The sequence below is a fragment of the Bos grunniens genome, chromosome 10, assembly GCF_055505025.1.
Source record: "Bos grunniens cultivar Pamir isolate PY7600 chromosome 10, Bosgru_T2T1.0, whole genome shotgun sequence".
In the NCBI taxonomy this organism is placed as follows: domain Eukaryota; kingdom Metazoa; phylum Chordata; class Mammalia; order Artiodactyla; family Bovidae; genus Bos; species Bos grunniens.
The window spans coordinates 74,329,902-74,357,266 of NC_141174.1; the positions used below are offsets into that span (position 1 = coordinate 74,329,902).

General features: G+C 40.7%; 1 protein-coding gene across 7 annotated transcripts in view; it reads left to right on the top strand.

The window, feature by feature from the left end:
* The window catches only part of RYR3 (ryanodine receptor 3), a 565,051-nt gene that overhangs the window by 228,983 nt on the left and 308,703 nt on the right, over window positions 1-27,365 (top strand). For all 7 annotated transcript variants that reach the window (XR_015135045.1, XR_015135046.1, XM_086322065.1 and 4 more), the window contains exons 4-5: window positions 21,475-21,549; window positions 23,796-23,874. Coding sequence is in view for 5 of the 7 variants with exons in the window: in XM_086322065.1 (XP_086178191.1) it covers window positions 21,475-21,549; window positions 23,796-23,874 (154 nt within the window). In the remaining 2 variants the exon portion in view is untranslated. The remainder of the gene's footprint in view (window positions 1-21,474; window positions 21,550-23,795; window positions 23,875-27,365) is intronic.

The following is a 27,365-nucleotide window of genomic DNA, read 5'->3' on the forward strand; positions in this document are numbered from 1 at the left end:
TTCCCTTTGATTGTGAAATTTACTTTAATAACTAGCAGGGTTTAAATTATATTTTTGTAGGGAAAATTGAATGAACTAGAAGAAAAGACCTCTTATTTATTTTCATTTCATGAAAGCTTAATGTAAGCACCTATTTGGAAATTCTAGTAAAGAAAAATTTACTTGATCTTAACTGGTGCTTTAATCCTCACTGGAGTAAAAACCATGTAGCCAGTGTCCCAATGCTATGATTACTAATATTTGGTTTTCAAATGGAAGGATCTGGAATGACTAAATGGAATCAATGGAAAGAAAGCAAGAATAAGAACAAGGTTTCGGGAGTTTGTGTGATAAAAGTATTCCCGCTCTGTAGAAGAACAGGAGGAAAGCTAAAGGAAGGATGTATCTTTTTATCTGGCATCTCTGGTAGCTGAGACTTAGGCTGGTACTGAGAGGGAGAAGGGAGTGGCTGAGCCTTGTTCCTCAGTCTGGAGATACTGCTCTGGTGGGAGGGAGTAAATGCAGGACTAGAAGGGGCTGGGCATTCTGGCCCGGGCATTGCTCCTCTCTGGGCCTTGTTCTGCCCCTTTGCAAAATGGGGCTTCTGAACTACACTATTGACTCCTGAGCATCTTTAGACTCTCTTCCAAGACAAATGTCTATCCATGAGGAAGAATTTGCAAGTCATCAGGGAAATTTGGAAATAAAGACAATGTATGAATTGTTTCCTTAATCAAAGTTTATAAATGGAAAGGTCTGCCTTTCTTATTTTCTGTGATTGTGGCATTTTTAAAAAATGTTTTACTTTTTATACCATTTTAACTGTTATACTGCATTTACAGCTACAATAGAAAACATTGGCTATATTCCCCATACTGTACCACACATCCTACACCCAGCGGTTTGTACCTCCCACCCAACTGGTGACCACTAGTTTGTTCTCTGTTTTTGTGAGTCTGCCTCTTTTTTGTTATATTCACCAGTTAGTTGTGTGCTTTAGATTCTAGGTATAAGCAATATCATACAGTATTTGTCTTTATCTGACATATTTCATTTAGCATAATGATTATGTCCTTCTTAGTATTTTATAACATAATTGTAATAAAGCTAGTGTATTTTCTTTTTGAAAATTGTAGTGATAATAGGGGACAGCTTTCTTTTTTAAAATGCAAAATGTATTGGGCCAAATATAAGATGGGCAACCACGGATGATCCGTTTTGGTCCTATTATTGAAATTGCACCAGTTCTTGAACTTGTGAACCTCTCAGGACTGTCTTCATGTACAGCTTGTGGACTTTATATTCTAAGTAATTCCAGCCAAACACCAGACATGTGTTTTGACTTCCAAAAACTGTTTTGATGAAACCCAGAGGGTCAATGCCCTTGTTGGTAGTAGGCACTCACATCTTCCTTGGTGGATTACTCTGGACCTTAGCTCCATGATGGAAGGAAGGGGGCTCTGAGTTCCTGGGCACCAGTTGCCTGTGTTTTTGGTATGGAGAGACAAGTGAAGACAGCACATTATTAAGAATCACCTGCTGCCATTAGTGATATGGAGCTAGAGGCTGGGTTCCCTGCCTGCATTTCTCTGCTGTTCATCAGCTTTTATAATGTGGAGGGCAGTGGGCAGGAGAACCAGGATGCTGCTCCTGAGAATGAGTTCAAAACTGTGTCTGGGTCAATGTGGCCAGCCCTATGCAGGCTTCTGTGAAGAAGAGCCTTTGGGAATTTGCTTGAGGAAGTGTTTCCTCTTCCTGAGCCCCCTGAGTCCTGCTCTCTGGGTGGGCCTGGGCAGTGATGAAAACTTATGGCTTGATCACTACCGAAAAATGCCTGTTTTCATGTCTCTGGTGAAATATTAGAAAGGTAAGATGAATGCATGGCTTTTTTTTCTTTAAACTATGTGTTTATCTTTAAATAGTTGTCCCTTTTCTGAAGCTTATGACTTGGTATCAGAAGTTTTCAAAATTACAGCTGGAGTACAAAAATCTCTAGATTTTATCTTATTAGTGGATACAGGTGACTGAATTATCATTCTTGAGGCACCTTTAGTCAGTCAAGCAGGTGGAGCTATCCGTGGTGCTGATTCTGTAGGTTAACGCAGCTCACCTCGTGTTCATTCAGTTCAGGACACAGCTCCAGGGGCGAGAGGACCAGGCCTTTTGCTCCAATAATTTGTAGGACTGTTTCTCCATGTTACAACCCCAGCAACTTTACCTTATACCCTACCCTTGTGGGGATATTTCCATGTCAGCTTGCTAAAGGGACTCTTGGGAAACCCTGATCCAATTTAGGATTTACACAAATTTTGGAAAAAAATAACCTCATGTATTACAGTATCTCAAATTCACCATTCTTTCTCTCAGCCTTTAACAGGGTCCAGTAACATGTTTCTATACCAATTTCATCCATTTTCAATAATGGGAAAAATGGAGGGTGTGTATTTAACAAGATGCTAGCATTTTCAAACCTCTTCCTCCCCTCAGGGTTGTAAATTTTGTGGTGAATTCAACTCCTTATTCTACTCCTGCACTGTACCCAAGCAGGCCTCAGCCCTAGGTGATGCTAAGGGCCAGGGGGTGGTCTGAGCAGCAGGAGTCACAATTCTCTGACCCAAAGTGATTGGCCTGCATCACCAGAAGAATGAGCAACTGCTGTTTCCAGTTCATTGTTCCCTCTGGGCAGCCGCTTCAGTGTGTAGGGAACAGGGATACACAAATCCATGATTTATTGGCTACACTCATTTCAGTCAGTGTCGGTGGAAGAAACAATAGGACTGTGGTACTCCCAGGCTCTCTCAAGGATGCAGTCTCTTACAGACATAGAAAACAAACTTATGGTTACTGGAAAGGGGAGGGGGAGGAAAGAGAAGTTAGGAGTTTTGGATTAACAGATACACACTACTATATATGAAATAGACAAAGAACAAGGATCTACTATACAGCACTAGGGAACACTACTCAATATTTTGTGTTAATAATAACTTAAGGGGAAAGAATCTGAAAAAGAATGGATACACACACATACACACACACACACACACACAAAACCAAATCACTTTGCAATACACCTGAAACCAACCACAACATTGTAAATCAACTATATTTCATTTTTTAAAACATCAATGTTCTAATCATAAGGAAAGAAAACTGAAAAATAGAATGGACTGTCAAGTTAACCTGTTTATATAAAACTCCAATTCCTTGTCTCAAAACCTCAGTCTTTTCCTAGAGCACAAATCCCTCTTAAAATTTTAACTGTATCTCCTACAAATGGAGCTACCCAGGCCATAGTTGCTTCACCTCTAATGCTATTGACTTAGCTGGTAATTTTTTATTAGATTTTATTAGATTGAGCTGTTCCCAGGGCAACCAGGAATAAGCTCACTTGCTGAATCCCAGAGCTAACAGGTCAATTGGCAACTGATTTCTTGTTTCACTTAGTTTTGTGTGTGTGTGTGTGTGTGCTTGCAGGAATATAAAATGCTCCTGGGTTCTGCCAGTCCTTTTCCCCCATTTTTCTGCCTGTCCATAAGGACTCACTGACTTGTATACTTTTTTCAAAAATGCATTCACTTCATTTTAATCCTGTTAATGAATCTTGAGATTTTTCTTTCTTGTGAATAATAAAATATCAATCAACATTCACAACATTCCTTCAAATTTACATTTGTCTTTCCAAACGTATCCTCCTATATAAAAGGAATCTATTTGTGTCTGTCCTTTTTATTTCATTTATTTATCCACTGTAATACTCTGCTACTAAACTATAGTTTAATAGAAGAAAAAAGGCTCCATTTAGTTTCTTGCATTAAATTATGGTGAAAACTTGCTTAAATCTCTCCTCTAAAAGGTCATATCCTGATTGTCGTTTATTGTGAAACATCCCAAATGAATTAAGAGATTTCCACACTAGACATTCACTCTTGTTTCATCCAGTAAGGGCTACTTTAACTGATACTCAGGTCTAGCACAAAACATAGGTACAGCCATCCCCAGATGATCTTGTTTTTAGCATATATACCTATGTGTATTCCTCCAAAACAAAAGACATCCAAATCTGTAAGATCTATTTTAAATATACTCACTTGATCTAGGACAGGAGTCTCAGGTTGAAGCCAGTTTTTTCCTTCAAGTCCCAGGGTCCTCAAGACCAGGGAAGGCTCAGACTCTACCTCCTACACATGGTCCCCAACCTCCTTGAAGCTGGGACCTCCTGACTCCAGAAGGTCCTGTTTGTGGTTCATGAGGCCTTGTGCACCATTCTGTCCCAGATAGAGTACCTAAAATTCTTCATAACAGATTTTTTTTTTTTGAAAAGTGATCCCTGTGGTAGTTCACCAATAAGGGACAACTTGGGTCACCATGTTATTATAATCAGTGCAAGAACCAAACACACAACTCCAGTGTTCTCCCACTTTCTAAACAGACTTTCTACTTTCTACTTTTGTTTAATAATCTAGTGAATGAAAAATAACATCGATATAGGGCTATCATAATTTGAGCTTAGAATCCCTGCTGTAAGGCTGGTAGGAGCTCATGTGTATGTTATGGTGACACTTTCATATACTGTGTCATCGCATTCCTGCTTTAGTATCATCTTAGACTCACATCTCTCTTCAGGTACCTGGCATGTCCCAAGATGCAGCCTTCACGTTCTCTGTGATGCCCAGACCCCATCTGTGTGACCCAAGGCGGTGCTCGTGAGCCCTTTTAGCTCCCGCTGAGGTCTTTGACAGCAGCCTTGTTTCCTTGCAGGTGTACGGTAGCCCAGGCCCATGTTAAATTTTTTTCTTTTTGATCACAGACATGAAATTGCATGACTCTTTAAATTCATAGTGAATAATATTAGAGATTAGATTCTGTGGTGAGAGCTGTGTGTTAGATTGACCGCATCATGACTGGTAGGAAGGAAGCATTCATATGATACCGAAAGGAAATATTACTTATAGCACATGGTGATCAAGACTTCATTTTTATGAAGAACATGAATTTAAAGTTCACAATGATAACTCTAGTGTAATTTCAGCCTTACTTAATTTTTCTGCCTTATTAAAACATGAGCACTTGTGAAATTATTTTTGCTCTTTGAGGTGACAGGTTTCCTGTGACACTGTATTGGGCTGTCCTTTCTCCGTTTATTTAAAAAGCACTTAGGGGATCCTTTTGGTATATCCTTTCCCTCCTCTGGTTTCATGGCACGATTTTCTAGTGTATTAAGGAAGATCTTGAAAGTGCATAAACAGGTATATATAGAAGCATATTGATTATTAGACAGTGATAAATTACCACGAATTTCTTAACTGCTTTCAATCGAGACTCTCTGTTCCTCTGCGTTTCCCTCTCACTGCAGACTCTGTAGATAACAGAGTTACTTCTTCAGGTTTCTGAGGATCTTTCATAGACAAGCAGTGATCCCTCCCAGTGTAAAGAGGAGAAATCCACTGCAGTATTCTTTTTGTTGCTGTTGTTGCTTAATTGGGATAGAATTGATATACAACACTGGTATTCACTGAGACAACTCGGCATACTCGTATTGGAAAACAATTACCATAGTAAGTTTTGTTGATATCCATCACCTCTTATCCACATTATTATAATTTTTTTCCTTGTGACAAGAACTTTTAGGATTTACTCTCTCAGCAACTGTCAAACATACCATACAGTAGCGTTACCTATAGTCATCATGTTATACACTGTATCCCCAATGCTTATTTATCCTAAAACCAGAAGTTTATACCTTTTAACCAACTTCACCCAATTCCACCACTCCCAATCCCTTGTCTTGGTAACCACAAATCTGATATCATTTGCTATGAGTTTGAGTTTTAGATTCCAAATGTAAGTGAGATTATACAGTATTTGTCTTATTTCATTTAGCATAATGCCCTCAAGGTCCATCCAGGTTGTTGCAAATGGCAGGATTTCCTTCGTTTATGGCTGAGCGGTAGTCCATTCCACCACGTTTTCTTTATCCATTCACTTCTGTTGATGGACTTAGGTTGTCTCCATGTCTTGGAAACTGTAAATTGCTGCACTGGACATGGAGAGTGTGGATATCTCTTTGACATAGTCTTTTCATTTCCTTCAGATAAATACTCAGAAGTGGACTGCTGAATCATATGTTAGTTCTATTTTAATTTTTTTTTAATTTAAAATACTGTTTTCCACAGGAGCTGCACTTCTTTACATTTCCATCAACTGTACACAAGGGTTCTCTTTTCTCTGTGTCTTTGCTAGCATTTATTATCTCTTGTCTTTTTGATAATAGCCATTCTAACAGCATAAAGTGATATCATAACATTTCCCTAATGAAGAAGTGCTTGTACCTCTTCATGTACTTGGCCATTGGTATGTCTTTTTGGGGGGAAAAAATGTCACTTCAAGTCCTTTGCCCATTTCTTAATGAAGTATTTGGAGTTTTGGAGGTTGTTTTTTTTTTTTTTTCTCTTGCTATTGAGTTGTCTGAGTGTTTTATATGTTTTGGAGAGTAACCTCTTATCTGATTCTTAATTTCAAATTTTCCTCCATTTCCATTTTGTTGATTATTTGCTTTGCTGTGAAGACATTTTTATGTTTGATATAGTCCCACTTGTTTATTTTTTAATTTTGTTGCATTTGCTTTGGGTGTCATATCCAAAAACAAATCAAAACATTGCCAAGACTTGTGGCAGGAGGCTTTTCTCTAGGTTTCCGTCCAGGGCTTTTGTGGTTTCAGGTCATACATTCAAGTTTTTAATCCATTTTGAGTTAATTTTTGAATGGTGTAAGATCATTCTTTTGCATGTGAATATCCAGTTTTCCCAGCACTGTACTGAAGAGGCTGTATTTTCTCCACTGAGTATTCTTGGCTCTCTTGTCATGTATTGGTTGGTCATATATGCATGAGTTTACTTCTGGGCTCTTAATTCTGTTCCATTCGTCTATCTGTCTGTTTTTTTGTCAATACTATACTGTTTTGATAAAAGTTGTAATATAGTTTGGTTTCATACAAATTTCAATATTATTTTTTTCTATTTCTATGAAAAATGCTATTGCAGTCTTGGTTAGGAATGCACTGAGTCCATGGATGACCTTGAGTAGTATACATATTTTATCATCTAATCCATGAACACAGGACATCTTTCTATTTATCTGTGTCTTTTTCACTTTCTTGCATTATTGGTCTTGTATTTTTTCAGTGTAAAATTTTTTTACTGCCTTGGCTACATTTTTTCCTAAGGATGTTGTTGTTTGATGTTATCATAAATGGGATCATTTTATTTCTTTTTCAGCTAAATCATTGTTTGCAGTGTTCTTTTCTGTACCAAATCATCACATCACACTCCCACTGGGAAATGATTGATTGATGTTTCTCCAACCATTAAAGGAGTCAAATATTAGCACAAGTGTGATTTAGTTTTGCCTATTTTGGTATAAGTTGTTTCAAATTGTAAACCATGCTTGACATTTCTGAGCCATTCACTGTCTTCCTCCTCCTCTTCTCACAGGTTCAGTTCAGTTCAGTTCAGTCGCTCAGTCGTATCTTGACTCTGCAACCCCACAAACTGCAGCACGCCAGACCTCCCTGTCCATCACCAGTTCCCAGAGCCTACCAAAACTCATGTCCATTGAGTCCATTGAGTGATGCCATCCAACCATCTCATCCTCTGTCATCCCCTTCTCCTCCTGCCTTCAGTCTTTGGTTGGTCATAACTATCCTTCCAAGGAGTAAGCGTCTTTTAATTTCATGGCTGCAATCACCATCTGCAGTGATTTTGGAGCCCAGACAAATAAAGTCAGCCACTGTTTCCACTGTTTCCTCATCTGTTTGCCATGAAGTGATGGGATCGGATGCCATGATCTTCATTTTCTGAATGTTGAGCTTTAAGCCAACTTTTTCACTCTCTTCTTTCACTTTCATCATGAGGCTCTTTAGTTCTTCTTCACTTTCTGCCATAAGGGTGGTGTCATCTGCATATCTGAGGTTATTGGTATTTCTCCTGGCAATCTTGATTCCAGCCTGTGGTTCCTCCAGCCCAGTGTTTCTCATGATGTACTCTGCGTATAAGTTAAATAAGCAGGGTGACAATATACAGCCTTGATGTACTCCTTTTCCTATTTGGAACCAGTCTGTTGTTCAATGTCCAGTTGCTTCCTGACCTGCATACAGGTTTCTCAAGAGGCAGGTCATGTGGTTTGGTATTCCCATCTCTTTCAGAATTTTCCACAGTTGATTGCGATCCACACAGTCAAAGGCTTTGGCATAGTCAATAAAGCAGAAATAGATTTTTTCCTGAAACTCTCTTGCTTTTTTGATGATCCAGTGGATGTTGGCAATTTGATCTCTGGTTCCTCTGCCTTTCCTAAAACCAGCTTGAACATCTGGAAGTTCACGGTTCACATATTGCTGAAGCCTGGCTTGGGGAATTTTGAGCATTACTTTACTAGCGTGTGAGATGAGTGCAATTGTGTGGTAGTTTGAGCATTCTTTGGCATTGCCTTTCTTTGGGATTGGAGTGAAAACTGACCTTTTCCAGTCTTGTGGCCACTGCTGAGTTTCCCAAATTTGCTGGCATATTGAGTGCAGCACTTTCACAGCATCGTCTTTCAGGATTTGAAATAGCTCAACTGGGATTCCTTCACCTCCACTAGCTTTGTTCGAAGTAATGCTTTCTAAGGCCCACTTGACTTCACATTCCAGGACTTCTGGCTCTAGGTAGGTGATCACACCATCGTGATTATCTGGGTCATGAAGATTTTTTTCATACACTTTTCTGTGTATTCTTGCCACCTCTAATCTCTTCTGCTTCTGTCAGGTCCATACCATTTCTGTCCTTTATAGAGCCCATCTTTGCATGAAATGTTCCCTTGGTATCTCTTATTTTCTTGACAACATCTCTAGTCTTTTCCACTTCTCACAGGTAGAAGGTACTAATTTTAATGTGCCTTTATCCTCTTGCCTGGAAAGCTTTGCTGTGGTTTCTTGCAGCTCTAGTTGGTTTTACTGTCAGTCCCAATCGGTTATCCTATCAATGTCCATGTGATGAATTTACTCTCTGTACAAAGGGGAGAAAATAGTTCAGGTAGTGCTTCCTCTATCCAGGGCCTGGCTTCTATTCACAGGCCAGAAGAAGAGACTTTTTCCCTCAAAAAATTTTTTTATTTTTCTTTTTGACAGAAGAATTAGTTGGTAGCAAGAACACTTAGAATTAAGCTAGGCTTTTGAAAGCAGCCATGTGAATCACACTGCCCAAGTGTTAGATGATTCAGAACAACTCTAAGAGACATTATAGATGTATGGAGGAAAGTGGAGTGTTATCAGTGAGAATGCAGAAGGGCCAGGAACACAGAAACCAGAGTGAGAATAGAAGATTGGAAGTGACTGAGTAGGGATGGGGTGACCAAGTAGTGAGAGAAGAAAAGTAAAAGTCGCTCCCCCTCATCTGTTCTGTTTTTTTGCCCTTAACTTCATCTCTTCCCAGGCCTTATAAAATCCAGACTGGTGGGAGAGGGAAGGCCAGATTGCAGGTAACACAGCTCAGGAAGGGTGTAGCTGGTCTTAGATCCATGACGATGGGTGTAGAGACCTAGAAGTCATGGGCCTGGACTCTTTTTAAACCAAGTCTAAATTGTCTAGAGCCCTCTCCACACAGGTTTTGCAGCAGTTATCTGTGTCTTTCTACCTGTCACAAACATGGCAGCAGAGCTAAGAGACTGAGAGTTTTAGCTGAACATGAGTCCTCGAGCTTTCAGGGACCACGGGCAGCAGCCATGTTTGTTCTTTGCTTTGGTAGGATTCTGGAGAAATGCTAAAAGAAAAATCAGCTGCTGGTCCAGAATGAGGCTTCTGAGAACAGGGAGGTACTTGCTGACTGTAAGCATCATATAGAGTACTTATATGAAGGGCCCACTGTGGCTGGGAAGGTCTCAGAAGGTGGTGGCTCTTAAGCCTGGCTATGTCTTAGAATTATCTAGGATTCCTAGGACTCATCAAAGATCTATCAAATAAGAGTCTTAGGAAAATAGCCCTGCCTTTGGGGTGTTTTTTTTTTTTTCTTTATTTTCATTTTGAAAGCCCTACTAATGATTCTGATGGATATCTGGGATTGAGGTGCAATTCTGTATGATCAACCCATGAGAGGTTCTGAAGACCCATTGCCTCTGAACAGTGTGTGGTCCACAGACACATAGGAAGTACTAGGAGCACCTGTTCTATCCATCCACTGGCTTGAACATACACACAGAACTCTGAGAATCAGCTCCTCTACCTAAGGCCACTTCATATCCTTCAAGGAAAGATCAGGCTTTTGTGTGTTGTTTTTCTTGGAAGTGTAAAGTTGGCCCTAGGCTTATTTTGTGGATGTAGAAAGAACAGGATGGAGAAGGCAATGGCACCCCATTCCAGTACTCTTGCCTGGAAAATCCCATGAATGGAGGAGCCTGGTGGGCTGCCGTCCATGGGGTCACTAAGAGTTGGATACCACTGAGCAACTTCACTTTCACTTTTCACTTTCATGCATTGGAGAAGGAAATGGCAACCCACTCCAGTGTTCTTGCCTGGAGAATCCCAGGGACAGGGGAGCCTGGTGGACTGCCGTCTGTGGGGTCGCAGCGACTTAGCAGCAGCAGCAGCAGCAGAGAGAGCAGGATACATTTATCTCTATGCAGCAAGAACGTAATTGGGAATAGTGCAAGGGAGTTGGAGGGATAAAGGAAAAAGAAGTGGTGTTGATAAAGAGAGAGAGAGAGAAATAGGTTAAAGAGTGCAGGGGAGAAGGAGGACCAAATAACAGAATATACTAAAGTTCATTTTCTTCCTCATAGCCCATATGAATAGAGGTATTTGCACACAGTAGGACTCAATAGTGGTTTTGTAATAAAAACTGACCCCTATTATGTTAATTCCCAGGGTGAATGGTGATTTTTCTTTCCCCTAGAGACATAGTAGATTAAAGATAGTATTTGATTTTTCATGTCAAGGTAATCTGACCTTTTAGATTTTTGTTGGAAATATTTGTTATTCATTAGCTTGGGTGAAAGGAAATGGTTGAGCACAGTTTTTGGTGCCACTGGTCTATCATTTCATCAGAGGCCTGATGGATGATGAGGATGTGTGGTTCATATAAAAACTAGAGCAGTGACTGGAAAACAGATCTGGCTGACAGGGGCCTTTCATGTAAAGAATGGACTTGGCAATGTCAGGTTCTTACAAATCTGTTAGTGAGCTATAGGAGAAAGGGGGAAAATTAATTCAGAGAAGAAAATAATTGCTTCACCTCTTTCAAGGTATCCTTGTCATCAGCCTAAATGTCATTAATACCCTGACAAATATCTCCTGTCAATTTGCTTCTTTATAAGATACCATAATAGAAAATAAGTTCAAGCTGCCACCCTGGCTGTCACGTGTCTACCTTCTAAGAAAAGCACAGATGCATCTAGAATGACCCCATGCTCAGTTTGGAGGCAATCCCATGGCCACCTTTGTTCCCCCTCAATGAAGAATGCTTATCCTCCTGTTTCACAATCAGCATTTGTAAAATCGCAGCCCAAGTGGGAATCTCCAGAAGTCATTTAATTATTTCCTCACATGTCATGGGTCGGGAAAGAGAGGAGAGAACACGATTGCATGTGTCCACCAGTCTCAAAGAGCCAGGACCCTTATTTTTAAAGACTTGAAAGGCAGAAGATTCCTCAGTTGCCTTTAGTCATGAGTACAGGGCCCACATCTGCACCATCCACAGGTTCTTCCTTCTCATGACTTGAAGTACTCACAGGAAATTGTGAACTCGGGGTCATCACAGCAGCTCCTCTGCGATCCCTAAGTTATCTGAGCCATGCCTCAGATTTTCCTTACCCCTTCAGCCAGATCTGTGCAAAAGAGAAGCCCTGTAAGCACTTGCCTGAAAGAAAACATCTTCTTGCTGTGCAGCTTCTTGTTACTGATGATGCTTAAGACCCAGAACTTACACTTCCGCACATCAGGTTCTGGCCTTTCATCCTTTTGTCCTGAACTGTTCCCATGTGGCAATGAAATTAATGACTTGAACAAAAATGAGTGTCAAAATCCTCCTCACTGAGGAAGAATAATTCCAGGTGCATCCATGAGGGAAGGTTGGCTGAATTCAGTGAATTGTAAAATATCATTTGGCATTTTTGGTACAAACTATGGTATATTTGGCATTCAGTGCTCAGTCGGGGGATGGATTATTGAGGTTTTGCTTGTGTTTTCTCTATTTAAGAAGTGAAAGAAATTAATGATGCTGACCTGTCTTTGTGCACAGCTTTTGGAGCATCCTTTCCTTGGGCTCTGGGATATGCAGTGGTGGAGAGGAGGCAGCCCTGAGCGGGTGGGAGGTGGGGCTCCTTGGAGTCACAGTCCCCCTGCTGACCTTGCAGGGAGAACACGGCCACAGACAGAGCAAAGGCTGCCATAGGCCCTCTGCAAACCAGTTTCAGCCTTTTCTCTTTGGAATCTTGTTGTGCCTGCAGCCTGTGAACCGTGGGCCTGTCTTGTCATTAAGGCAACTGGGGAGATGATCATGATCACTGAACTTGGGAAAGAGGGAGATGCTTCACGTCCTCCTCTTTTCTGAACTTAATCAAAATTCTGTTTCATGATTTCAGTTTTTAACAATATCCCTAGAGGCCCACAAAGGATGCCAAGAATGTGGCCTCCTTTCATGTGTTTTTATCTTAGGGGCCTGCACTTTCCTGGTTGAGTTGGCCCAGACTCGCTTAGAAGGTTTCTTACAGGGGAAACCTCATTAGGGGACTCTGTCCTGATGCTGTTGCTTTCTCAATGGCCAATGTCTCAGAAATCTTTGACTAAGAGTTTTAGATCCAGGTTAATTATCTTTTTACAAGTGGAAAATCAAGGTGTCAAATTAAGAGAATGATACCTTAGACTTTTTAGAATGTCTTTGTATCGTGAAATAGGGACCCAAAAGCTGGACTTGGCAATTACCTAGCTGAAGAATAGAGTATCGGATCCAGAAAAAGTGGTGAAGAAAAGGATTTAGTGTCCTGCATTGGGTTTTTCAGGATTTCACATATAGTGAGGGAATGAGGATGACTAGGATGTGCTTATAGAATTGCTCTTGGCATATTCCCTGGCTCTGACTCCAAATCACAAGTCAAACTAATCTGACCTTCTGACCTCGGCTCTTTCTAAAGTCCAGTATACTACTTTGCTGCTGCTGCTGCTGCTAAGTCACTTCAGTCATGTCCGACTCTGTGCGACCCCATAGACAGCAGCCCACCAGGCTCCCTAACTGTCATTAAAAATGGAAAACTGTCTCTGTTACCAGCAGTTTCCAGTCTAAGACCTGTTTGGAAAATGCCCCATTAGTTCCTTTGGTGCCATTTGAGCTGGCAGTTCCCATCCGTCCCTGATTATGCAGTTCTGTCAACCTCTCCTAGAAAAGTAGGGTGCTTAAGTGGAGTCTTGGGAATTTAGCCAGAGGGGCATGATGGCTTGTAGCAGTTGGGGAAGGTGGTCCTAGAATCTGATGGCTGGTTGAGGCAGCGTTGGAAGCATAGAATAGTGTAGAAACCAAAGTCTCTGGGAGCAAGGATGGAGAAAGAAATGGCAACCCGCTCCAGCATTCTTGCCTGGGAAATCCAGTGGACAGAGGCACCTACAGTCCGTGGTGAGCTATAGTTCATGGGGTCGAAGAGTTGAACACAACTTAGCAACTAAAGAGCAAAAGGAACAAGGATGGAATCCAAGGTGAAGGGTCCACTAAGGGCTATCAGAAGAGCCAGTGTGTTTGAGATCCAAGCAAGAGTGACTCCCTGGGCAAGAAATGTCCCCTGTGGAGTCTGGGCTAAGCCTGAGGGAACTCAGAGGAGAACAGAGGTGTCTGGGATAAAGCCTGCCTTTCTGATCTTTCCATCCAACATCAGGGTAGGGCTAGACCATGGAATCAGTGCCTAATTGCTAGCATGCTAAGTATGCTTTGCCAGCCACCATTCAGGCAGGTAATTTACAGAGAATTTACAGAGAATTTACATTTACAGAGAATCCTGGCAAATTAATCAGACCTCAAGGAACTGAAGTTTTAAGAAAGACAGAACACTTTCGTAGCCCTCTTTTCCTTAAAAACACATGCAATACAGTGCTGCCCCCCATGCACACACACTCATTACTGAAATGACCTTTTAGTAGTGGTGCTAAAGAAGAATTTGGAAAAGCAAAGTCCAGTGGTTCTGCACCCAGTCAGATGGCTGTTTCATTTTTATAGGTTTCCTTATCATTCTTGCATATATACTAATAGTGGAAAGCATTTTGCGCTCTGCCTTTTCCACAGTGGTCTATCAGAACCATCTTCTGTGTTTCTAGGCACCTCTGTAAATTGTCTTCTTTAATGGTTGCAGGATAGAACAGCCTGAAGAAGCCCCGTGTTTTACTCGACAGTATTTTTCTCCTGGATATTCAGGTCCTTTCCAGGTTTTTTGCTTGTCCCACGATGACGCTTTTTTCACAACAGTACCCATACTGTGTGGCTTTTTTAAAAAATTACTCCCAGAAGTAGGATTACTACAGCAAAGGTTTTTCATTTCTTTATACCTCTTTTTTTATATCACCAGATTGCTTTTCAAAAGAGTTGTACGCGGTGCCACCTTGTACGGAGTAGCACCAGCTAAATTATAGCTCTGATGGCATTCACACTTTTGCTCCATTTTTGACAATATAGTTGATAAAACATGATACATCAAAGTTGCTTTAATTGTCTTTCGTTTCATTACTAGGAGGAAGAAAATCTCTGCCATATGTTTTAATTTTATGCCTGATATGAATCATTTATTCATATCCTTTGCCCGCTTCTTTATTTGATGCTTTTCCCCCTACATTTCAATGAGATGTTCATCCTTTTGTCAACGTGATAACAAAGAGTTTCTCTACTGTATTAAATGTCGATACTTCCATTGTTCTGAAGTTTAGTAATCTTGGTAAAATCCTGTCTTTTATTTCCTGTGAGTTTATCTGTTGCTTCAGAGCATGGAGAAGTATTAGGTCTATAAAAGAATGTGGACTGTCTATTACATGCTAGTTGTCATAGAATTTAATTTTAAAATGAATTATTTAACTGTTACCCACCCAGAATCTATCTTTTACATTTCCTGTGGATCTTACTGAACACTTTTCTGTTTTGCTATCCATATATCAAAGGGACATTTACTTAATAATCGTGTCTTCCCCTCATTGTACTAAAAAATCTGCTTTATCATGTGCAGCAGTTCAGATTTGTTTATGGACTATCTGTATTGTATTACATTCTCCTTTTGAACCATTACCAGAATCAATGAATTAATTTTGCTTCTTGACATTTCCTAAAACGTGGTTCCTTTTTAGAATAAAACTTTCTTACTGTTTATGTTTGCAGATTAATTTTATAGTGATTTTGTTGAATTCCAAAATACCCTACCTGAATTTTCATTAAAACTACATTGAATCTGTAAGTTCAGTTTAGGAGACTGAGCATTAGCAAACACTAGTATTCTCATTCTATGGGCACCCCACTGCAGTACTCTTGCCTGGAAAATCCCATGGATGGAGGAGCCTGGCTGCAGTCCATGGGGTCGCTAAGAGTCAGGCACAACTGAGCGACTTCACTTTCCCTTTTCACTTTCATGCATTGGAGAAGGAAATGGCAACCCACTCCAGTGTTCTTGCCTGGAGAATCCCAGGGACAGGGGAGCCTGGTGGGCTGCTGTCTATGGGGTTGCACAGAGTCAGACACGACTGAAGCAACTTGGCAGCAGCAACAGCAATGAAGTACACCTTTGCATTTCACCAAATCAATTTTTATTTTATAGACCAAAAGTTTGTGGTTTCATTTTGAGTGTTTAACTCAACATTTAGGTAAATTCCTTAAAATTTTAATGTCTTGTACCAATGGTGAATATAAACTTTCGCTGTGTTTTCTAACTGAACATATTAGGTTCCTTTTGCTTCTGCTGCTAGGTGGTTACTAGTTTTTTGGGTTTTGGTTTTTTTGTTTTTTTGTTTTTTTCACTTGTATGGCATCATGGTTACTTAGCTGTCACCTGTGTCAAAGGAAACCTCCTGGGTGATGTAAAAGGCCCCCATGTGTTCAGGAAATGTTGCTCTGTGACCTTCTAGCAAGGCCTCTTTCTTTCTTTGATGGCCTAAAAGAATGGGGGTGGGTAGGGAGAGGAAGGAAGATGGAAGTACATACATCCCTACCCAGGAAGTAATGTCATGCCTTACCAGCCCTCCAGGAAGTATGCCCCAAAGCTTTCACAGCTTATGTTGGATCAAGGAGTCTCTCCAAATCCTGGGACCCCCTAAAGTGGAGTCTGGGGTTCCAGATTATAAAAGAAGGTGGTTTAGAGATCTTATAGTCTTGAAACATGTATGGCTGGAGAGAAACAGAGTTACCCTCCCCTTTATTGCCATATCAGATTTATCTTACTGGGTGACAGTGTCCTCTGGGAACCACCAAAAGAAATGTCAGTGACAGATTCACTTTTGCAATTACAGATGAGATGACTGAATTAATGATCTAATGGAACATTTTACCGTAGGACATGGCATCAGGGCACTTTTGCTGGCTTCTCCCCTTGCTCCACTCCAGTCAAATGAGATGGTACCACTTATTCTCATTCTCCCAATGATGACAGCCAAGGTCACTCCGAACCTAGACAGAACTGCCATCCCAATAAAGTCTCACTAACTTGAGGTCTGGATCCCCCTTATGAATAGACCTAAGAAGTCTTCTGTGTGACACATCATTGCTTTCCTGGGATGTTATCCAGAATTAGTGTCAAATAATGAAAAGAGTTGGTAGAATTTGTAGTTAGACTCAAGTTCAAATCCAAATTCATTGCTCACAAGCTGACCATAAGAGAGTTTCTCTTTTCCCATCTGTGTAAAGGAGGCAAAAGGACCACTTCATCCAGTTATTATTCATTCATTCAGGAAATATGAATATGAAAATGACATTAAGTGCTTGTTTGCTAGGCACTTATAAGTCATATAGATGTGACAGAGAACATACCAAAGACTCATGGAGCTTATGTCCTCGGGGGAGAGAGGGAAGAGAGATACATATCAAAAATAATATATAAGCTAATAAATGCCATGAGAAATAATAAAAAAAAAAATGTTATCCAGTAAGGGGGATTGTCTTTTAGGAAGGATGAACAGAGAAGGCTTCACTAATGAGATATCTGAGCACAGAGATGGATCAGAATGGGAATGAGCCCTGAGAATGTTGAAGGAAGAGCACAGAGGGAAGCGCATGTGCAAAGGCCCTGCAGGAGGCATTTGCCAGTCTGAAGAATAGAGTAAGGGCCACGTGGCTGGAGCAGAGTGGGTGGTGGAGACCCTCCTCCTGGCAGGTGATGAGGTCAGATAGGTGGAGGGGACCACATCAAGTAGGGCAGGGATCACAACAGCAGGTCAGGTCTAGCCTATGCTTGTTTATATACAGCCCTCTAGGTAAGAAGAGCTTTTAATTCATGAAAAAGTTGTTTCAAAAAGAAGACTATATTACATGTGTCCTGCAACGCTCCAGTTACTTACTGTCTCATCTTTTATAGAGAATATTTTGACAGTTCCTGATGCGCAGCCTTAGAAGCCACAGTGTGAAAGGAAATCATGAGGGGAGGGTTGAGTAAGAAAGTAATGTGAGGTGATTGACAGTCTTAAAAAGACAGCTGTGACTGCTGTGTTAGCTCAGACTGTAACCAGAGAGGGTGCAGCGGGGAACGCAGTTAAGAGGCCATCGTTATAGCCGGGGTGAGATAGAGCAGTAGGAGGGACCAGACTGAAAGCACAGGGGCGCTGGGTAGTAGGTGGATGGAGAATATATTTTGAACGCGGCACCAAATGTGCTTTGGATGGACTGTGGCATGTGAGAGAAAGGGAGAAGTAAGGGATGATTCTAAGATTTTTCAGCCTATATCCTCTCTTTAGGTTGTCTTGGAAACTGAACGAGAGAGTCATCTTTTCTGTCCTTAGGGTTTGATGCCTCCAGTTCTTTTACCATTTTGCAGTCAGGGTTACCTTCCTAAGGTACAGTTTTTATTGTTCTCCATTCCAAAGTCTCCCCCAGTGTCCCATGAGCTGTTGAACCATCAGATGTGGCTCTCCATAGTCTAACAGCCCCAAGTCATTGCCAGCTATTCCCTTTCTTCCAACCCTAACCAGTGAATTGTCTACCAGTCCCCCCATGAACTTCATAGTCTCAACCTCCAACCCTTTGCCTGTATGGGGTCCTTATTTTTTTTGTTTGTTTGTTACATTGTTAGATGTCAAGGATCCTACCAGAATATTATGGCCTACGTTTTTGATAAAGCAGCTCCTTAACACCCTCATCACCTTCCTGGTCTATTCCTATCCCAATGATGTTTGGCTTCCCCTCTTTTAACAGGGATGTCTCTCTGTAACATGGGTTTTTATGCACAAGCCTTGTCTCCTGCCAGAATACAGACAAGAAAATATTGTCATAGAGCACATGGTTAAATCCTCCCCTTTATTAAATCCCAGCTCTGCCCTTGGAACCTATATGACTGAGCAAGTTACTTTACTTCTCAAAGCCTCGGTTTGTGCCTCTGTAAAATGGAGGTAATTCCATTGTCACTTTGCAACACTAAGTAAGAAGTAAAATGAGGTGACTCGCTTACTATAGTTCTGTGCCTGCCATATGATCAGAGCTCATTTAATTGACACAGTTGTGTCCGTTCTCCTTCATGAAGCTGAGGAGCTGAGACAGTATCTTTCTATTCTTCCTGGTGCTGTGTTCCCTGATTTTGTACACTGTAGGCAAATGAATATATTATTTAAAAAATTGGGTGAAATGAGTCAGGTTTTAGACTTAACTCTGAGTTCAGTTCCCCCCACCACCACATCAAGCTGTGTGACATCTAGGTAAGGCAAGAGCCTTACCTCTGAGTTTCAAATTCTTCACATTCCGAGAGTATGAAATCACCCCTACCTTGAAAAGTTAGGAGAATAAGCTATGATGGTTGTAAAGCACCCAATGTTTCTAAAGTGTGGTTTGTGCCAAGGATAGTGTTCTCTGGAATGATGATTACCAGAGCTTCTGCAGAAAAAGCTCCTTTGCTGTACTGCCACTGAAACTTGATCATTCCTTAAAGCAGTGGTCCTCAAAATGTGGCTTCTGGACCAGCAGCATCAGTCAATGCCATTTTCCCCAGAACCCTTTAGAAACGCATGTTCTCAGGCTCACCCCAGGCCTAATAAAGCAGATGCTGTGGAGTGGAGTCCAGCAGTCTGTGTATTAACAAGCTGATATTCTCAGGCACCTAAGACCCACTGCCTTAGCAGAGGGAGGAGGTGGCTTGTGATGTCCCATACAAGCCCAGAGGGGTAGTTAAGTCACTCTGCTTTTTGTTTGCATCAAAATAGAGGACATGAGGGCCAAGAATGTTGCCAGCATTGGCAGAGAAGGGGAGCACAAGCCCCTTAGTGCCACTCTGGGGGGCCAGCAACTCCTGATTCTTTACTTAACGAGTCCTCGAATTGGAGGAAAGTGTAACCCATGATAAACAATAGGAAGTATAGTTCAGTTTGAGACACAAGACTAATCTGAGAGCATAAACCCACACCATAAACCATCACAGGCTATCAATTCACTTGCAGTAGTACAACTATACAGGAAGAATACCAGTGAGACTGACGAGGTATGAAAACTCTTTTAGTACGACTAATTCTAAAGTGAGCTGTTGACACATTTGTAAATACAGCAACTAAAGTTAGTTCAGATAGTTTCAAGAAATCCTAAAACATTGCAAAGAACATTTAATCTTTTCATAGTATTAAAGTCTAGAGAGCATTTAAATATCTCTACAGCTATGGAAAAAGCACAGCCACATTTATATATAGTTGCTGGCTTTTTAACAAGATACCACATTTATTTTTTTCCTTTTCTTTAGGCTCATGATATGACATGAAAAATCATGTCTTTGACAGGGTGATTCTGTTAATCCAAATTTAATCTGAATAGAGTTGAAATAAAAGTACTCTGCCTTCTTTCCCCCTTATTGTCTGTGGCCCTGAAGGAGGGTCAACACAGGAGAGGAGCAGACCCTGAAACCAGCCCTTGGGCTGCTGCTCTGAAGCACTGGCTAAAATACCATGCGTAAGGGGTGCCCTTGGCTTATGGAAAGAAAACATTAGAATTTCTCTGTATGATTACTTTTTTTATTCTACCTTGGCTGGCCAACATTTTTTTTTCTTTTTTTGCCACTTTAGTTTTTTAATTGAAGGATAATTGCTTTACAGAATTTTGTGATTTTCTTTCAATCATCAACAAGAATCAGCCATAGGTACACCCATGTCCCCTCCCTCCCAAACCTCCCTTCCATCTCCCTTTCCATGCCACCCTTCTAGATTATCACAGAGCCTCTGTTTAAGTTCCCTGAATCATACAGCAAATTCCCATTGGCTATCTATTTTATATATGGTATTGTAGGTTTCCATGTTACTCTCTGCATATTAATTTTTAATCTCAGGCTTTGAACTTTCTTTTTATGTATATTTGGGGATGGGAGCCTACATTCACATATTTTTTCCTAAAAGGAGTGTGTGATCAAAAAAGTGTGACTGCCTCTGAGGGTAAGTTCACATGACAGGGAGAGACTTGGGTAAAAGGTTGAAAATGATGGGGAAACAAATCTAGAATCTTCTATAGATTTCAGTTTTCCATGTTACCTGGTCACCTGTCACTGGAATACATAATGGTTTTGTCTCCTATCATGTCAATACTTTTCAGATCATGGTTGTGCAAATCAAATAAAAGGAAAAGCAAGAGGCAGACACCACGGCTTTATGTGGGGCTGTCTCTTCTTCTTGAGCCTGTCCCATTGCTCAGACTGCCACTGAGTGGACAGCCAGAGTGGTGCTGCCTGGTGGGGCAGAGAGAGGGCACCTAAACGGCCCCTTAAGTAGAGGAGATATCTATTCCCCATCACTGGTTACCCTTTTAAAGACCCAGATATCGGAGCCATCACTCACTGGTGAAATGAGGGTAAATTAGACCTGTTTAAGTGAGCGAGTAGGAGGCACAGGTGCCTTAAAAAGTCCACAAGGCACAGACTGAGTATATGATATGCCTTGTCCCTCCCACCCCGTACGCTGCCTTTCTGTCACTAGGCTGTAGTTACATCACATTTGTTTCTCTCTCTCACTGAACGCTTCTGAGAAGTTTCAAAGGAAGGTAAGCAGTACCTATCTCATCCACGTGCTTTTCTGATAGAACAGCTCTGGGTTTCTGCTGATCCCGGGCAGGGGCCATTCTGGAGAAGAGGTTTGGCCCCACTCGCCCTCTCCCAAGGATGTTGCATGGCTGCGGTCAACCAGTCGCACCCCCCCGCCTGTAGGCTGGCCACTTGCTTCTAGAATGAATTCCTTGGGAGCTTCGCCATGGGTCTTTCCTCTGTAGTGTGTCCTCCAAGAATGCTTTGCCCTCAGAGTAGCCACGCCTGGCCTGTGCTGACACTTCTTGCCCTCTTTCCCCACAGGCAGCACAAGGGGGTGGCCACAGGACCCTGCTGTATGGCCACGCAATTCTCCTGCGGCACTCCTTCAGTGGCATGGTAAGCTCACCTGGATCGCTGTCACCACTCAAGGAGGCTGAGGAGGAGGGAAAGGGTGGGAAGCCAGCGAGTGTCTCAGTCAGGTTAAGAAATCAGCAGGAGCCACTCAGAATGGAAATTATAGTACATTACTGTCTTAGTAACTTACCTCACTTAGCAGTTGTACATCTGTGTTTGCTTAACGTCTGACCACCTTCCTTCCCACTCCATAAGGAAAAGGATTATGTCTTTTTTTTTAAATTTATGTAACTAAACCTAACTTGACCAAGTGTGGTGCTCTGATATACTAAATGCTTAGAAAATATTTGTTGAATGGATAATCAGATAAACCTGGAATAACTGATGACTCGCATGTATAAGGATAACCAGCATAGGTGGAAAATCAATCAAACGGGATTTTTGTGAAATTTCTCTTTTACTAGCTAAAGGAAATAGGATGCTATCTGGTCCTTCATTCCTGAATTTGAAGGTATTATGTTAATCCAGAGGCAGGAGGCAGATAAAGAGAAGAGCAGTCACAGAAAGCAGATCAAGCTATAACTATTCAGGGATCTAGAACTAGAATTAACCGAAATGAGATAACTCAGTATAACTTGAATTTTTTTTCAAGTTTTAATAAATGTAATTTTTAAAATTCAAATATTCCAGTTCTTTTGCAGGGAGTGTTAAGAGGAATATCATGACCTCAGTCAAGTATAATATGAGGCAATTCTAAGGATATTTACCCCCAGTTCCTACATGTATCATTCTCCCTTACTATCAGTGTAAGGAACATTTCTTTCTCTAATCCCAGTGGAAAACTGTTACGTTAACTCAGGACTTTATTTTCATACGTTTTACACCTGCAGCGGACACTGCAAAATTCATCTCAAAGCTTGAACTGTCAAATTGGCAGGGAGAACAGCAGCTGCTTCTTAAATAATTTATTTATTGCAGCATTCTTTTTTTCCTGAACACTGGTAAGAAGTTGACCTTTTCAGCCTGAACATTCATCTGTGATAGTCCCTTGTGGCAAAGGACAAACAAAAATGACCAAATGGAAGGTTATCTGAGCAGGAGATGGGGACCATTTGAGAGTAGGGAAATTTTGCACCCTGGCAATCTCTAGAACTGAGAGGTGATCATTTATCTTTAGGAATCTGGTGCTTATCCATAGGGTAAATAAAACCCTAGCACCTCTCTTTTTCTCCCTAAATAGAATAAATAAAAGCTCAAACAGTATACTTCTCTTGCCTTTAAAAACTCAGGCTAGCATTGTGCTACAAAGAGGAAGGTTTACATTATTCATCATTAGGTTGGTTGCCCTCTACTCCCAAGAAATCCCACTCACAGTTAACATGAACTCTATACTAGCCAGTTCCTTTTAGGAGTAGCTCTGAGAATAAAGCCAGTGAGAGATGTCTATACCATACAATGATTCTGTGTTTTCCTGTTGCAGAGAATTAGAATTATAACTCAGAAAGTTTGTGCCAAATGCGTATCTGCCTCTCAGTCCAATTCTAAGACCACTTGCTGTGGCTGTCAATAAAGGAGGCAGGGAATAGGCTGTGGACTTTTTTCCTTTATTAAGTTACCTTTGAAAATAATTTTTAAATTTTACATGCACGTGTATTTTTATAATTAGAAAAAATCAGATATTACTTGAGAAGTTTTAAAGCTAATAAAAAAACTGAAAAACAGAAAATAAAAGAAATGAGGATATTATCATGGATGTTCCCACTGTCCAAAGACAACCTGCTATCAGTTTGGTGTAATTCCCTTTAGCCTGGTTGCTGGCATTTGAACTTTGCATACGTAGCAACCATACAAGTACACTGTTTTGTTTATATTCCATACTGTTCTACACTCTTGATAAATATTCTCCATGGTAACATAATATTCCATAAAATGAAGTACCAGAGTTTATCAACCTTTCCATTATTGTTGGTCATTTATGTTCTATTCATATTCTCAGTTTAAAAGTTTCAGAGTATCTTTGAACTAAAACATATTTCATATTTCAAACTTTTTCTATTTAAACTTATTTCTCATAGTCCTTTGAGTCAAATCACTGGGTCATCAGATAAGAACATCTTTGAGGTTTTAAATACATTATGAAAATATATCCCAGAAGCACTGTAGCCATGAACAATAAAGAAGCCCTTTTCATAGTAGCTCAGTGTTGAAACTGAGAAGCCAGCTAATGGTGAGATGCCAAGATCCGAGAGAAGAGTATGACTTCACTAGCATCTGCTCTTATTCCACAGTATCTAACATGTTTGACCACATCAAGATCCCAGACGGATAAACTTGCCTTTGATGTAGGTCTACGGGAACATGCCACAGGTAAGTCAACACACCCTAGATCTGTTGATCAGTGGGATCTTGGGCTAGGGGGTCTTGAGAAGGAGGCTGGATGCAAATCATTTGGGATTCCACACCAACCTGGTCAAGAAATAGGTCTGATAGAACTCTGCAGAAGAATAATAATAAAGAATATTATTGGAATGCAGAATGAAAACATAGGAATGCAAAATGAAGGTGAGCACGAGGCTTTAACCACAGTCTGCCAGAGTCTCAAAGAAAAACAATTTTTAGGGTTAGATACTGAAAATAGTAGAGAAGTTATTCCACATAAAAACCAATGGTAATGAATAACCGCTTTAAAAAACAAAGCATAATGAAGGTTTACATAATAAAGTATAGTCTAGATTTTAAAAAAGTAGTCCCATTTTGTTCTGCAGCGAATCAGCTATTTTTAAAGCAGTGTTTCCCAGATGTTAGTCAATGATATCCACCTTCATAGATTTGCCATTCCTGTGCATCAACTTTATTATTAATTTATATTTTTCCTTAAATTTACTTTTGTGTTTAAAATTTTATAGACAAAACTAACATCATTGCTGTAAGTAGAAAACTGGTATTGTTTGCTGTAAAAAGAGAATATAATGTAAAGAAAACCGTGTCACTCAATAATTGAAGAATGTTGGCAAATATTAGAAAAGTGTTCATGGTATACAAGCTCCAAACTGAAAACTTTCTGTTAGAACCAAAAGGTTTGAAAGTAGTAAAGGAAATTTCTCACTATATGACTCAGTGTTGTTTAATCGCCCTCCACTACTAGCACTATACATCATATACTACGGGAAACACTGGCTATTTTTTTTATTTTAGTTCGATCAAAAATGACAGTCAAGTGGTGGATCCTAAAAAAGATGGTAACCAGGACGATGCAGGTTTAAATGAACAACAGAAGACTAAGATAACTATCAACAAATGTTTCTAGTTAATCAAACAAGGGGCTGGTTTGCTGTAGGTTATTCCAAAGACCAGTGGAACAATGGATAGAAGTAGAAAACAGGCCCGTTTCATCTCAGTGAAGGAAATCACTTTGTAATATCTGCAGTATCCAGCAAAGGAACAGCTGGCCTCGAGATGGAAGGTGTTTCCTGTGGCTGGAAATATTCATGAGCAATCTGTCTGCCAAGGGCATTACGTATGTAATTTCTGCTCCGTTTAGAGGTTGGGCTTAAGGACCAATCAGGATTCTTGGTTGCAGACAGCAGAAACTGACTCCGTTAACTCAAGCAGAAAGAGAGTTTACTGGAAGGATGTTACATAGACTTCCTCTGAAGCTGAGCCCCAGGCTTAGAAATTGGGCAGGAAGAAAGGCCAGGGAAGAGCAAACAGCCTAGGTCACACGGCAGGAAGAGTCTCACTGGAGACAGTCTTTAATATGACATTTTCCCCCAAATAGGAGGGGAGTTCCATTGTTGGGGTCAAAGAAGGACAGTTCAGTTCAGTTCAGTCGTGTCCGTGTAATTATTCTAAAACTACAGCAGTTCATAAGGAGATGGTCCAAGATTATCTGATTTTACATATGATTTAGAAAAAAAAAACTTATAGTTTAACCTGTTTTAAAATTAGCCTCCAATTAAATAAATAAATTTATAATAAAATAAATTTAAAAATCTAGAGATTAACCTAGATTTAATCTGGCGGGAAGGAATCTAGAGTTTACCTGGATCTGTTATTTCTGGATCATACATAGTCATGTCCAAGAACACCTGACATAAGCCCCCTACCTCTCCTCCTCTTCCCCTTTTTATACAGAGCAGAAGAGTGGGCCTGCCTCAGCCCACTAGGTTTGGTTTTTTGTTTGTTTGTTTGTTTTACTAAAGTCAGATTATAGTTGAATATGATCTGAGGTTGCTTTGTTTCCAGCTAAAGCGTGTTATTCTTAAAATATAATCTCCTCTAAGGTGTTGTCAACCTTTGCTGAAAATTACAAAATGAGTGACGTGACACATTCTGAGTGTAAGCTGACTGACCTCTAAATATAAACTGTCTGTCTGTCTTGGAGCACATAATCAGAAAAGTCATATATGGTCACACTATTTATACCAGTAAAATGACTTTAGACTTTTTGAGACTTGGGAAGAAATTTGAGAAATAACCACTTTCTAGTCATGTGTTCAGGAAACCTGTTTTTTGTTTTTAGTTACTAGAGGCTTCAATAAAAATATAGGGAAATAGCAGAGAATATTACTCATTCTACCACTTTTTTTACCCCAAATTCCTAAAATCAAACTGGGTATGAATTCTGCTAACAGATGAGGGAAACACATGCATCAGCCCAGGTTCAAGCTGGCTTTTCAGAAGCTGACGTTGGCAGAAAGACGGGGGGACAGGGTTGACCAGGTGTTCGTGAAAACCTAGAGCCTAAAATAATTTATTTTACCTCCCTCATCCCCAACCCATTTCATATTCTCCTTGAAGAGAGTCAGCTTGGTATATGTGGGAGAGGGGAAGAACTTCCCGGCCGGTCAGATACAGTTCAGTAAGGCCTGGGGTGAGTCTCCTCTCTTTAAGAGGAGGGTTGCTCAGGAACCAACAGAATAGCATTGCTTCATTTACCCAGGTCATCCTGGGAATGCACTTTTCACTCAGAAGCCGCTTTTGAATTGAAAACAAATAGTTGAGTTGAATCTCTAGGAGAATGTGAGGAGAAGTTTGGAAGCAGTTTCTTGAATATTTCTGGAAGTGTTTCCCCTACACAGTGAAATGATTTGACTGACTTAACAGAACTGATGACCATTTTGCCCTTGGTTTTGCTTAAGGAGTTCTTTCTTTTTTCCCTTTGAAAAGTTTTTGTTGTTTTCTAGACATAGATTTAGGATTTGTTTAGAATTGGGGGAAAAAAACACCGAAAGGTATTTTGGTAGGAAAAAAACACCAAAAGGTGTTAGGTATTTTAGGACCCTCAACTGGCCCTCACATACCCTGCTGACGTGGGGACTGGCCCATTCCTGGGCTCCAGACCACTGCCCTGTCCCCAGGAGAGGGAGAGAGAGCAACGGTGCTCTTCTCCTATGCATCTCTTTAGGACCCCTTCATCCTGACCCCCCTCAGTGGTCCAGTGCACATGATGGATACACGCCTGTCATTTTCCTCTTCGAATGTAGAGACCAGCCTCCTCTGTTACAAAATTTTAAGTCTAATTAAAGTGTAATCAGTGTCATCATATGTATTTATCCAAAGTGAATCAAAGTAATACCTGTACATAAAGAGAGACATAGTGCTCTTTTGCGTACCGAAAGCATCTACCTCTTGCCCCGCGCCTCCCTGCTCTGGACCCCACCTCTCTCAGGCATCCACGTCCAGCTCCTTTAGTACACTTCCCACTGTGCATAGTCATATGGCTTACTGATCTTTAGTTATTCTTTCCAGATTGGGCATGATATATTGATGTCCTAAATGAATAATAAAAACGCACCTCTTGTGGTCCTCTCTTCTCTATTTTCTCCTTCCACCTGCCTAGTATATTTGCACCTAAC